The following is a 14,260-nucleotide window of genomic DNA, read 5'->3' as shown; positions in this document are numbered from 1 at the left end:
GTACGGGGCTGTGAAAGAGCGAGAGGCTGGAAGTGGGGCCTGCTCCTCCTCTCTCTCTCCCCCGTGTGCGCTCACAGGGTCGGTCTCTCTGAACGTGCCGAAGACGGGCGGAACTCAACACCCCTGCCTGGACGACGAGAGGAATAACAGGCGAACAAAACACTTAAGGACACCGACCGATGACCTTGCCCAGAGCGTTCATGAGGTTTCAGACCGAAGTTCAGGAGGAAGGCGAGAGCCGCCGCTCGCCTGCGCTCGTCAGTCTCACACTCAGCACATCTCACACTCCTTCACCGCAGCAGCTCAATCCTCTCCAGCGCACTCTTTACAGTCCAGCTGCACCACGGAGAGGAGACCCAGGAACGCCTGAGGGGCGACGGAAAGGAATCCACTGTCACACACAGCAGTGACACGGGCACACGCAGTCACATGGGGACACCACAAGGGAACTCACAGCAGATGATCGCTCGACGGCATCGCAGCCGAAACACGGGGTTGAGCCCCGAGAATTTCACAAGGCACTCAAAGCCAATCGATCACTCTCTTTTCTTGAGATCACGTTAATGGAGGTTCCAGGAGAGAACATCAGAGCAGGAACAAGATACCCCCATCCCCACAGTGTGACTGTTCCCGCCAGAGCCCACAGACCACACTCATTCCCCAGCACAAGTCCTGAACTGAAAGACAAGAACCGGGGCAAACCAGTAAGTTACTGCTGATCACTACTTAATAAACTTCAAGGTTTAACAGACAACCTGCAGATCTCCTGTTTTCGGTTTTTATATAGTTGTTTTTGAGTCAAACATCCAGAACACCCTTTCATAACGCATCTGTACGCCCTGTTCTTGCATTTCTTTGGTTTAGTTTCTGCTCACTTCCCCTGGAGTGAAACACACCTCCGAAATAAGTGTTTATAAAACTTTCATTTCTCTTTACCTGAACTCAAACCTGCAAGAACACGTCATCATACAGAGCTTCAGCACAGCGTATGTCCTGTCACTTATTTTTATACTGTATTACTGTATTTGAGGTGTCATCTGAACCGAAGCAAACCTCGAAAACACGTCATTACAACATTGTTTCTGTCGATTTTAGCAGTGGTGATGCAAACCTCCAATATAGACGGTTTGAAAACATCCTCTCTGTTCAGCTGAAGTGCAGCAAATGTGTCAATCTGTTTTTAGTTCATTTATTGATCAAACTGTTTCTATCAGCCCTGGATCCGACATGAGCCACAGCGAAACTGGAGCCACTTCGACACACCGGTATCCTACAATTTCATTAAAAAAACACTTGATATTTACTTCAGAAGGAGGAAATACAAATATCAACTAAACAAGCCGGCTAGTCAAAGAAACAGCACATTTAAACCAACAAAACTACAATTTCACTCAAAATGTCAGACGCCAACTGAAATTAAAGTGGCCTTCGAGATCAGTTCAGTGAGCTCAATAATAAACTTTCACACCAACAGACCCCCAATTTCGCCACAAACACATGGAGCTTGTGTCTGTGAAGGTGAAGTGTGAGACGATTGTGTCATCAGGAGGGAGGGCCACAGCAGTACAGCAGAGAGAGCCATCACTGTTACCCACATACTCTCACACCGGTCCCATGTAGAACTGCTGTATTAAACTGTCTGGTGAAGAGACGCGTCTGAGACTTCTCATGATCAGGACAGGTCACGGTAAACATGCAGAAAGTGATGGTGAATTCTCGTTTCGCCTTTCTCTTATTTACTCGTTGTCAAACATACCAGTCTGTGTTATTGTGCGTTTTGAAAAGTGGTTGTCGATTTCTTTAAATGTTTCATACAAAAATGCTATTTGGAGAGTAACTAATTAGATATTCCCCTTGACTGAGGATGTGTACAGTCATCCATCAGGACTGGTACATTTAAAAATGACTGGAGAGAGCGCCACCTACAGGCGAAAGGCCACATCACAGCAGCAACGTGTGAACAATAAGAATTTTACACCCAAAAACCACAATATCTCCACAACCCCATAAGCACAATCATAAAAAGACTTCTACACAATTTCACCACAAACCCTCCCTGAGCACAATGATAAAAAGACACTTACACAATTTCACAACAAACCCCCAAGCTCAGTGATAAAAAGACACATTTACACAATTCTACCTCAAACACCCCGAGTTCTATGATAGACACTTTCACAAAATTTCACCTCAAACCCCCCGAGCTCAATGATAAAAAGACACTTTTACACAATTTCACCACAAAGCCCCCGAGCTTTATGATATACATTTTTACACAACTTTATCACAAACACCGCGAGCTCAATGATAAAAAGTATTTTACACAATTTTACCTCAATGATAAACAGACACTTTTATACAATTTTACCTCAAACACCCCGAGCACAATAATAAAGACACTTTTACACAATTTTTATTCAATGATAAAGACACTTTTACACAATTTCTCCACAAACCCCCCGAGCTCAATGATAGACACTTTTACACAATTTTACCTCAATGATAAAAAGACACTTTTACACAATTTCACCACAAAGCCCCCGAGCTCAATGATAGACACTTTTAACAATTTCACCACAAACCCCCAGAGCACAATGATAAAAAGACACTTTTACACAATTTCACAACTAATCCCCCGAACACAATGATAAAAAGACACTTTACACAATTTCACCTCAAACAGCCCGAGCTCAATAAGACTTTTACACAAATTCACCACAAACCCCTGGAGCACAATGATAAAAAGACACTTTTACACAATTTCACAACTAATCCTCCGAACACAATGATAAAAAGACACCGAGCTCAATGATAAAAAGACACTTTACACAATGACCTCAAACCCGTCAAGCTCAATGATAAACACTTTTAAACAATTTCATCACAAACCCCCAGAGCTCAATGATAGACACTTTTTCACAATTTCACCACAACCCCCCCGAGCACAATGAAAAAAGACACTTTTACACAATTTCACCTCAAACCCCCCAACCTCAATGATAAAAACACTTGTACACAATGATAAACAGACACTTTTACACAATTTCACCTCAAACCCACCGAGCTTAATGATAAAAAGACACTTTTACACAATTTCACCACAAACCCCCTGAGCTCAATGATTAAACGATTTTTGCACAATTTTATCTTCAACACGCACATCACATTCTCTCCACTGCACATATCATTTCCATACCTCCTCCCTCCTCATCCAACTTCTCTGGTTCCCTTCTCTCCAGCTTCTCTCTTCTTGACTCAGCATCCCTCAACAAACTAGTTACACGCATGAAACCCACCACATCTATTTTAGATCCCAGTCCTGTTCTTCTTTCTGTCCCATTGTCCTCAATATTATATATGAATCCATGAGCATTGGTGTTATACCAACGGTCCTCAAAACTGCTGCCATTACCCAACGTGCTAAAAAAGCCTAACATGGCTCTCGACAATATTAATTTTCACCCCATCTCCAACTGACCCTTTCTTCCTAAAAGTCTAGAACGTGCTGTCACACTCCAGTTACATCACCACCGATCATCTAATAGCTTCTGATTCTCAAATTGACTACTGTAATGCTGTACTTGCAGGGGTATCAAAATCTACTCTGAACAAACTGCAGTCTGTCCAAACCTCAGCAGCCAGAATCCTGACCAGATCTGGTGCAAGTGACCACATCACTCCTATCCTGGAGTCCCTGCACTGGCATCCAGTTAAATTCTGTGTGGACTTTAAAATCCTCATGCTCACCTGTAAGGCTCTGCATGGCTTGGCACCTCAGTACCTGTCTGAACTATTATCGCCCTACTCCCCACCTCACAACCTTCGCTCTGCTAATTCTGCTCTCCTTACTGTCCCCCAAGCCCCTCTACATTCTTGGGGTGACAGGACCTTCTCCTGTTCTGCCCCCAAGCTCTGGAACTCTCTCCCCAAGGATATCATAGGGTCACCTTCTCTAAACTCCTTCAGATCCAGACTCCAAACCCTCTTCTTCAGAAAAGTCTTTACTGAACTGGTTCCATTCTTCACCCCTCTGCTCTTCTTAGTACCACCTTCCAAAGTCTCCTCTGTGTATTGTAATTGTGTTTTATCTTGTGTATTCTTCTTATTTATTATTGTCATCCTGTAAAGCGCTTTGAGAAGCCACCTTTAAAGGGATTATAAAAGAAAGTTTAACACCCCGAGCTCAATGATAAAGACAATTTTTACACAATTTCACCTCAAACCCATCGAGCTCAATGATAAAAAGACATGTTTACAATGATAAACCGACATTTTACAGTTTCACCACAAACCCGTCAAGCTCAATGATAAAAAGACAGTTTTACACAATTTTACCATGATAAAGACACCTTTACACAATTTCACCTCAATGATAGACACTTTTACACAATTTTACCTCAAACCCCCTGAGCTCAATGATAAAAACTTTTTACACAATTTGTCCTCAAACCCGTCGAGCTCAATGATAAAAAGACACTTTTACACAATTTCACCACAAACCCTCCAAGCTCAATGATAAAAAGACACTTTTACACAATTTCATCTCAAACCCGTCACACTTACAAAAAAAAAAGACACACTTACCCCGGTGTTGGTGGAGGGGAGTCCTCGTATCCTGTAAAGCGCGTTGAGTGGAGTGTCCAGAAAGCCACTATATACAGATTCAGCCACGCAAATCATTACATCATACCGCGGTACGTGATTGGCCGGCCAAAATGACCGACAGAGGCGCTCGTGGTGCGTTGGTCGGTCGTGGAAAGATTTCATCATTTGATCTCTTTACTGTGCACATTTTAAGCTGCTTAGTATTGAATATTTATATGGAATTTTACCACTAAAGGGAAATTTTAGTAGTTGAGCATAAAAGGAAGAGGAGCATAATGCATCTGAAGGTCATAAACGATATTTATTTAGGAACAAACATTATGTCACAGTATTTTAAAGAAAAAATACACACCAGTCTTCCATTTCTCCCTGAACATTTTAAGCACCAAAGTCTTACATGTGGTTATTTCAGAAACCGGCCCACACCACACAACCGCTGGCCCACCTCGGCGTGATCGGCGTGACTTCAAACCCGTCGGGCTCAATGATAAACCGACACTTTTGACCCAATTTTACCTCAGACCCGTCGAGCTCAATGATAAACAGACACTTTTGACCCAATTTTAGCTCAAACCCGTCGAGCTCAATGATAAAAACACACTTTTGACCCAATTTTAGCTCAAACCCGTCGAGCTCAATGATAAAAACACACTTTTGACCCAATTTTACCTCAAACCCGTCGAGCTCAATGATAAACAGACACTTTTGACCCAATTTTACCTCAAACCCGTCGAGCTCAATAATAATCTGACACTTTTGACCCAATTTTACCTCAAACCCGTCGAGCTCAATAATAATCTGACACTTTTGACCCAATTTTACCTCAAACCCGTCGAGCTCAATGATAAACCGACACATTTGACCCAATTTTACCTCAAACCCGTCGAGCTCAATGATAAACCGACACTTTTGACCCAATTTTACCTCAAACCCGTCGAGCTCAATGATAAACAGACACTTTTGACCCAATTTTACCTCAAACCCGTCGAGCTCAATGATAAACAGACACTTTTGACCCAATTTTACCTCAAACCCGTCGAGCTCAATGATAAACAGACACTTTTGACCCAATTTTACCTCAAACCCGTCGAGCTCAATGATAAACAGACACTTTTGACCCAATTTTACCTCAAACCCGTCGAGCTCAATGATAAACAGACACTTTTGACAGAATTTTTCCTCAAACCCGTCGAGCTCAATGATAAACAGACACTTTTGACCCAATTTTACCTCAAACCCGTCGAGCTCAATGATAAACAGACACTTTTGACCCAATTTTACCTCAAACCCGTCGAGCTCAATGATAAAAACACACTTTTGACCCAATTTTACCTCAAACCCATCGAGCTCAATGATAAAAACACACTTTTGACCCAATTTTAGCTCAAACCCGTCGAGCTCAATGATAAAAACACACTTTTGACCCAATTTTAGCTCAAACCCGTCGAGCTCAATGATAAAAACACACTTTTGACCCAATTTTACCTCAAACCCGTCGAGCTCAATGATAAACCGACACTTTTGACCCAATTTTACCTCAAACCCGTTGAGCTCAATGATAAACCGACACTTTTGACACAATTTTACCTCAAACCCGTCGAGCTCAATGATAACCCGACACTTTTGACCCAATTTTACCTCAAACCCGTCGAGCTCAATGATAAAAACACTTTTGACCCAATTTTACCTCAAACCCGTCGAGCTCAATGATAAACCGACACTTTTGACACATTTTTACCTCAAACCCGTCGACCTCAACGATAAAAAGACACTTTTACACAATTTTTCCTCAAACCCATCGAGCTCAACGATAAAAAGACACTTTTACACAATTTTACCTAAACCCGTCGAGCTCAATGATAAACCGACACTTTTGACACAATTTTACCTCAAACCCGTCGACCTCAATGATAAACCGACACTTTTGACACAATTTTACCTCAAACCCATCGACCTCAATGATAAACCGACACTTTTGACACAATTTTACCTCAAACCCATCGACCTCAATGATAAACCGACACTTTTGACACAATTTTACCTCAAACCCGTCGACCTCAATGATAAACCGACACTTTTGACACATTTTTACCTCAAACCCGTCGACCTCAATGATAAACCGACACTTTTGACAATTTTACCTCAAACCCGTCGAGCTCAACGATAAAAAGACACTTTTACACAATTTTTCCTCAAACCCATCGAGCTCAACGATAAAAAGACACTTTTACACAATTTTACCTAAACCCGTCGAGCTCAATGATAAACCGACACTTTTGACACAATTTTACCTCAAACCCGTCGAGCTCAATGATAAACCGACACTTTTGACACAATTTTACCTCAAACCCGTCGAGCTCAATGATAAACCGACACTTTTGACACAATTTTACCTCAAACCCGTCGAGCTCAATGATAAAGACACACTTTTGACAATTTCACCACAGACATTTTCTCACTCCTATGACTGTTTTCTCATCAGCCTGAGGACTGAACGATTTCAATGAAGAAACGGAGGGACAAGTCGCCACTCACCGCCACAGCCCGGGAAACATCTTCCGTCTCCAACACGAACAGCAAACGTCCTCTCGGTGCGCAGAAACGTCCAGAAACGCGTTGACTTTGGACTCAGTCAAGTTTAACAGGTGTATAAACGTGCTGAAGAGCCCCAGCCTGGCGAAAACTCTGTCAGACCGATTATACTGACGCAGTATTATATTATATTAGCGTTACAACATTGATAGCATATGATATTGATGACACTGACGCAAACGCACACTTTTCCACTCCTTTGATGCCGATATCTACATCCGTGAAGAACAAACTGCTGCTCTAGACGACATTATATTTAAAACACACGAATTGAGTGATTGAAACGTGTTCAAACCGCGGTTGACCTGTGGCTTCACCTCGGCGACGCAGAGACACGGCGTCCATGAGGGCGGGAAAGAAGAAAGCTTGTATATTCTAATAAAAAGCTGACTAAAACCAATTATTAATGATAAAATAAGTTCAAACTCGGGAAACCGCAGCAGGGCAGGAGCCCTCACGGCGGGAAAGGCGGGAAGCGCGACCGTTAGGAATTCAAACTTCAAACGAGACGCGAACCTGCCCCGAGTTCTCGCAGGGACCGCCCCCCTGTCCCCTCTCAGCCAATGGGCTTCCACCACGGTGGAGTGACGTCCTGCCTCAACCCTCTCCTCCAATGGACATAAGGGACACTCGAGTGACGCTCACAAGAGCCCTCCTCCTCGGGCAGGGCTGTTATAAGCCCTCTGAGTGACTGACCCCGGGTTCACAAGCTGCCCAGGAGGCTCTACTGTACACAGAGAGGGGTGGGAGGGGGGAACAAGCCGATACCCTGGCTCCTCTCAGGAAACTGCTGATGAAGCCGGGATCAATTAACGACTGACTAATTAACGAGCGAGTTGAACCCTGGGTGTGTCATTCTCACTGTGGCCCAGAGCAGCACCAACAGTGAGTCACTGCAGAAAAGAGAGACTTTCTCTGAGGAGCAGGGCGGTATTGGCTTCGACATGCTTGCTGGAGGTGCTGTTGTTCCAGTTTGCGATGTGATGAGAACAGAGATTCGTCCAGCAGTTTCAGGACTCAACCTAAAAAGTGACTTTTTAGCTGATGTGACAGAGGACCAGCCTAGAGGACCAGGTATTGAAGAGAAACAGGAACGTGTGTTTTTACCTCCTTCCAGCTGAAGTACAGCAGTAGAAACCTATTGTTCGCTTCTTTAGAATGATACAGAAACGCTGTTGGAAAACAAAGGTGATTATGAGAGAAGTAGTTGAATAAAAATCGGAATCAAGCCCTGCAGGACTAAAGGGATCCTGCCTGTTGTAACAGAGCTGACTGACAGGAGCTGGTATTTCATACCAGACTGAGAGGATTATATTGGGGAGAATAACAGACAGTCAGGAGATCAAATATTGTAGGGTTACACGTTACAGGACTCCCGTCTCCTGTGGAGACACCTGTGGGGTCGTGTCAGGGCAGAAGTCCCACATTGTAAACCAGTGTAGACTGGGACCGGGACCAACCTGGATCAAGACCAGACCTGAGAGCTTCAGGACTCTCTCCCACTGGTGTCCTTTTCTCTCTCTCTGTCCTGTGTCCTAACAAACCCCACTAATCCCCCGTGTGGGAAAGAGGACCCGCTCGTCCCTCCTGTCCTGTCCCGGTGTCGCCGTCACTGGGACCGGAGCAGCCGGAGAGGAGACGCACTTCCAGAACTTTCCTTCCCGCTCGGATCTTCCCCTCCTGAGGAAAGAGCATCTTCCCACACAAACAGCCCGTTTCTCTCGGAGACGCCCGCAGCACAGGGGGCCTTTTCCCAGGACACCAGGACTCCCCTCGTCTGCGGAAACACCCGGGAAGAGCCTCCCAGCCCACAGGAGGGGAGTCCCAGTCCTTCCCGGGATTTCCAGGACAGGAGCGGCTCCTCAGCTGGGAATAAAACCGCCCCGAGAGGAGCTCGAGCGCTCGGGCTCGGAGCGTCGCTTAGCAACCGGCGCCGCAGCGGCACCCGGAGGACGAGCCAGAAGCGGGTTTTGGCGCCAGTTCTGCTCTCTGATGATCGGCTCAGGAGAATAAAGTCGATATAAAAACATAAAAGTCCATTTCTCTCCCTCCAATGTGGAAGCCGTGTCCGCCAGGGAGTGAAAGTAAAGAAAAACGCGCCGCGGTTTCTCGCCGTTTCGACTTTAGATCTCGAAATTATGACTTTTCTGACTCGGAATTGCGAGATATAAAGTCCCAATGACCAGAAATAAAGTCGTGATTCTGAGATTGTAAGTCGCCGTTGCGAGATATAATGTCCCAATGACCAGAAATAAAGTCGTGATTCTGAGATTGTAAGTCGCCGTTGCGAGATATAAAGTCCCAATGACCAGAAATAAAGTCGTGATTCTGAAATTGTAAGTCACAGTTGCGGGATATAAAGTCCCAATGACCAGAAATAAAGTGATTCTGAGATTGTAAGTCGCCGTTGCGAGATATGAAGTCCCAGGTGCCGGACGAGCCGGCAGCAGGTCTGGGCGCCGTAATGAAACGACGTCTTTCATCATCACGTCGGTTTTCCAGCGGCGCTTCAACGTCCTTCTGCACAAGCGAGCGGTGTGTTTCTGCAGCTGCACTCCGGCTGAAGGAGGTGAAAATGCGCTTCTCTTCCAGAAAGGTCTGTGTGTCCGAGCGATCGGCCGGCCTGATGCGCGCAGTGTGGCTGACCGTCGCGCTGAAGCGCCTCTGTCTCTTCCTCAAGACCCCTCATGAGCAGCCCCTCGGACACCCACACCAGACGCGCTGTGAGAAGGAGGCACACGCCCCCGCTGGGACCGCAGACACAGCCCGGCCGCCTCACGCCTGTCCTGGCCCACCCTGCCTGGCGCCCGCCGGAAACAGCTGCTCGCCATCTCGGGCACAACCGGCCACTTTCCCACCGCGGAGTCCCGGTCAGCGACACTGTGCTCTTATACCGGGTGGGACACCGCCAGACCCACAGCTGGATACAAACTCACTGTTCCACTGTTACAATTATATACATATATTCTGTTACACACACATATACAATGTCAGAATTATATCCAAAAGTATTCATGACATTTATATATATATACAAAGAATAGCAAAATACAAACATGATCAAAATAGAACATTATTTAAAAGTAGTTTTCTTCACATGGGACACTAAGGGCAGGTTTTCAGTGAGTCAGATCTCTTACGAGGAAGAGATCAGTGTTTCAGTGGAAAGTCCTCACTCTGTGTCCAGGAAGTATCCGGTCTTCCTCTCCCGCTGGGAAAGACTGTGTGGATCAGTGACTGACCTGCGGCAGTGTCTCTGTCTCTCTGTCTCTCGGATAACACTGCCTGAGCTCCTCCTCTCCCTCTCCTGCTCCTGTCTCAGTGTCTTCAGCTCTCTCTCAGCTCCTCGATCTCCTGTCTGTGGGCTGTGTGTGTCTGCGGGCTGTGTGTGTCTGCTCATTGTGTCTGCGGGCTGTGTGTCTGCTCTTTGTGTCTGCGGGCTGTGTGTGTTCTCTATGTGTCTGAGGGTTATGTATTCTTGAGTGCCTCCAGGTTGTGTGTGAGACTACGTTGTGACTACTGTATGGGCTGTGTGCGCTCTCGTGTGTCTGCGGGCTGTGTGTGCTCTCGTGTGTCTGTGCAGGCTGTGTGTGCTCTTGTGTGTCTGCGGGCTGTGTGTGCTCTTGTGCGTCTGTGGGCTGTGTGTGCTCTTGTGTGCCTGCGGGCTGTGTGCGCTCTTGTCTCAGTCATCTTCTGTGACCTTCTTCTCGATGTGCAGCTTGTTGTCCTCAATCACTCTCCTGTATCTCCTGTGTGTCTCTGATGCCACACAATGAGTCTGTCTATCACTGTGTTTTGTCTCTCTACTGTCCCTTTGTGTCTCTCTACTGCCTCTCTCAGCTCCTTGATCTCCCTCCTGCAGCTCCTGTGCTCCTGTCCTGCTGGAGTGAACTGTGTTGTCGACACACTGACCTGCTGGAGAGTCTCTCTGTGTCTCTCTGCCTCCTCTCTGGCCTTTTCCTCATAGTGCTGCCTGAGCTCCTCCATCTCCCTTCTGTGTGTCTCCTCTCTCTCTCTCCTCTCCCTCTCCTGCTCCTCTCTCACCTCCCCCATCTCTCTCTGCAGCCTCTCTCTCTCCCCCTCTCTCTCCTCAGCTCCTCCTCCAGCTCTCTCCTCCTCCTCTCATCCCTCTCCTCCCTCAGCCTCTCCTCCAGCTCTCCTATCTGCTCCTCCAGCGCTCTGATCTTCTCCTCTCGTGTCTGGATCTCCTCCTCCATCCTGCGGAGGTGGTTCTGCAGCTCCTTCTGGTGCTTCTCCCTCAGTCTCTGCGGAGGTTCGGTACCTTTTCAAATCCAGTGATCACATCTGCTGATTGGCCGCGACATCATCAGGTGTAGCTCTTCAGGCTCCTCATTGGCTGTTCGTCTTTCAGATGTTTGATCGGTTACCCCCAGCTAGAGCTCAACTCCAGAGGAGACCCGTCACCCCACCAGTATGGGTCCACATGAGTATTTCCTGTCACGGGAGATGTCAAATTGGACCCTCTGGTTTGTGTTGGAGTCAGGACCTTGTGCTCATCAGAGAAACCCACCTCGGACAGACTCCCAGGGGCTGGACTGTCGTTCACTCAAGGGCAGAGATTATTGGGAAATGTTTATGCTACGCCTTGGTGCTACAGAAGTTTCATCTGAAGTGCAGCACCTCCAACAGCCCAGTGTCCCTGGTCACTGTCCTGGGTCACAGAGCTCCAGAGGGAACAGCGCCACCTGCTGGTCCACAACCTCCACAGACAGCAGAAGCGTCCTGGTTTCCTTACAGTCTCCCAGCCTTGCTGAGCTCCGAGCTCTGAGGGCATCAGGCTACAGAGTGGCAGCTCTGCTGTGTTCATGGGCTGGACCAGTGCAGGCTCAGAGGAGCCTGTGTGATCTTCCTCACACGCTCTCTGTGTGGCTCAGGGGCGTCGCTGTGAGCCGAGAGAGGACGACTGTGTGTCCCTCAGGAGTGACTCCCTCATGGTGAAACACTGTAGTCCTACAGGGTGTCCTTATGCTCCTTCTCTATCTCAGCTGCTCCACAAAGGGCTTCAGTAATTCCTGTATCGCTGCGTCGTTCCGAGGAATTCTGGCCATGGCTTCCTGAATGACATGAACAGACGCCTCCGTTCCGAAGTGGGAGACGATCCTGTGGGCCAGGTCCTGCTTCTCGATGTCTCCCAGTACACCCCGGGGCATCCCCTTCTGGTTCAGAATGTTCTTCAGCTTCTTGTACTCGTCTGCATCCAGCTCCTCGATCACCTCATTCAAGGTTCCTGCCCACTCCTCTCTGCTGATGAGCGCGATTCCTGAAACAAACACAGACACCCTTCTACTGGCTGCTCCTACACAAGGGCTGAGGAACCAGCTCTAGATACTCAAAGAGGACAGAGGGACTCACTCTGAGGGGCAGAAGTATTTGGGGTCCTGGTCTCAACAACAGGGACTGCAGAGAGAGAAAGAGACAGAGCCATGTTCACCCTGACCAGCACAGCACCCACAGGACACAGTCTCTCGTAAAGACACTACTCACCCACAGGACACACAAGATGCATCTCAAGTCAGCTATTGCCTGGCATGATTGTCACACTCACTAGCAGGCCATACTGACCTCTAACCCACCATGTTCTCAGTAGATCTGTTACCTGGCAGCTGCACAATGCGGCTCCACACCCTCTTTTCTCCGTCCTTTGTGGCGCATTTCAGCAACACCAGGTCCAGTCTCATCGCACCGTGGGCCAGGAACACCTCGAATGTGGGGTGGAAATTCGGGCCATAACTGCAGTAAAAGCACTCGGACTGGAAGAACAACAGTAACGCTGTGTTAAAGAGCTAGCAGTCTGTCACGCAGGCAAATCCTTTTTGAGCATGAAGTCAGCTGGACTCCCTCTACAGACTCTGTGACTCTGCTTTCTGCTTCTCTCTCCACTATCCCAATTCTCCTTGACCTCTGACATGACTGGCCACATCCTCTTCCTGTCCTGGGTATTTCAGGTGCTGCTCTTGGCTGGTTCTCTTCTTGTCCCTTGAACTGCTCTTTCCAAGTGTCCTGGTGAGGCTCTGGCCTTCTACCCCCCTGGTGTTCTTCACGGGTCAGAACTCGGGCCCCTTCCTTTCTCTGTGTATCTGCTGGATGGGTCCACCTGTTTCATTGCTTTGATGACACTGATGATACTCAGATCACCCTTTCATGACCCGAGTCTTTCCTGCTTCTCTCTCTCTAGATCTTTCTGTCTCTCCCTCATGCTCTCTCAACAGTTTGGGTCATAAAGGCCAGTGATCTCTGTCTGTATCACAGGACAACCATTACCTCAGGCTGGATTATCTTAATCTCCTTGCTGCTGCTTGACACTCTGTACGTTGCTTGCGGTGTCAGTTTACAGGTTGAGCTCGTCTGAATGAAGGTGCTGCTGCAGTCCTGCTGCTCGGTGACCTGTGGAGGAGAGGAGAGGACAGGGTGACACTGCTGGGAACGGGGGAACAGAAGCATGCCACGACGTCGTGCTGGAGAAACAGACGGACAGAGACAGGAAGTGCTGGAGAGACAGGAAGTGCTGGAGAGGTAGACAGGCATAGAGATGGGAAGTGTTGGGAGAGAAAGACAAATAGAGACAAGAAGTGCTGGAGAGGTAGACAGGCAGAGAGACAGGAAGTGTTGGGGAGGTAGACAGACAGAGAGACAGGAAGTCCCCTGTACCTGGCTGAGAAGTACGTTCTCAGGGAGCACAAACACATTCAACTTGGGCAGCAGGTTCACGCCATCCCCCGGCCGCAGGAACAGCAGCACCTGTCCCTTGACATTGAATCTGAACACGCTCTTCACGAGGCCCCACAGGGACAGGCCGGCGATGGACACCCTCACATGGGTCTGTGTCACCTCCAGGGGCGACAGCACCTCAAGATTACCACAGCTCACATGGGCCACCGACAGGAAGTCACTCCTGCCTGCAGGAAGACACTGAGTGAGTCATGATTCCTTTGGCTGTTTGTTGTAAGACTGCTCACATCTTCACAGCTTCCAGTCCAGTAGGAGAGCCCCACGATTCAGTTACACCCCTAGACTCCACCCCAGCTGTTCCCTGTTTGTTCCA

At 47.6% G+C, this 14,260-nt stretch overlaps 3 protein-coding genes across 10 annotated transcripts in view; 1 reads left to right on the top strand and 2 right to left on the bottom strand.

Moving 5' to 3' along the window:
• Window positions 1-14,260, top strand: part of LOC148671873 (uncharacterized) — a 641,462-nt gene that overhangs the window by 265,933 nt on the left and 361,269 nt on the right. The window lies entirely within an intron of this gene.
• Window positions 1-14,260, bottom strand: part of LOC148671881 (GTPase IMAP family member 8-like) — a 423,522-nt gene that overhangs the window by 246,107 nt on the left and 163,155 nt on the right.
• The window catches only part of LOC148671894 (uncharacterized), a 47,294-nt gene that overhangs the window by 32,051 nt on the left and 983 nt on the right, over window positions 1-14,260 (bottom strand). The window contains exons 2-6 of one of the 3 annotated variants that reach the window (XR_015937095.1): window positions 13,867-14,114; window positions 13,480-13,602; window positions 12,815-12,968; window positions 12,571-12,615; window positions 11,705-12,478 (exon numbers count right to left, since the gene is read on the bottom strand). Coding sequence is in view for 2 of the 3 variants with exons in the window: in XM_088632802.1 (XP_088488928.1) it covers window positions 12,195-12,478; window positions 12,571-12,615; window positions 12,815-12,968; window positions 13,480-13,602; window positions 13,867-14,114 (854 nt within the window). In the remaining variant the exon portion in view is untranslated. Of the gene's footprint in view, window positions 1-10,135; window positions 12,479-12,570; window positions 12,616-12,814; window positions 12,969-13,479; window positions 13,603-13,866; window positions 14,115-14,260 lie in introns of those variants that run through there. The other 2 variants (XM_088632802.1, XM_088632803.1) reach the window with 2 other exon arrangements.

Source organism: Lepisosteus platostomus, chromosome 5, assembly GCF_059453375.1.
Source record: "Lepisosteus platostomus isolate fLepPlt1 chromosome 5, fLepPlt1.hap1, whole genome shotgun sequence".
Lineage (NCBI taxonomy): Eukaryota > Metazoa > Chordata > Actinopteri > Semionotiformes > Lepisosteidae > Lepisosteus > Lepisosteus platostomus.
The sequence above is the reverse complement of the archived record's forward strand: the minus strand, read 5'-3'. Positions and strand labels throughout refer to the sequence as shown.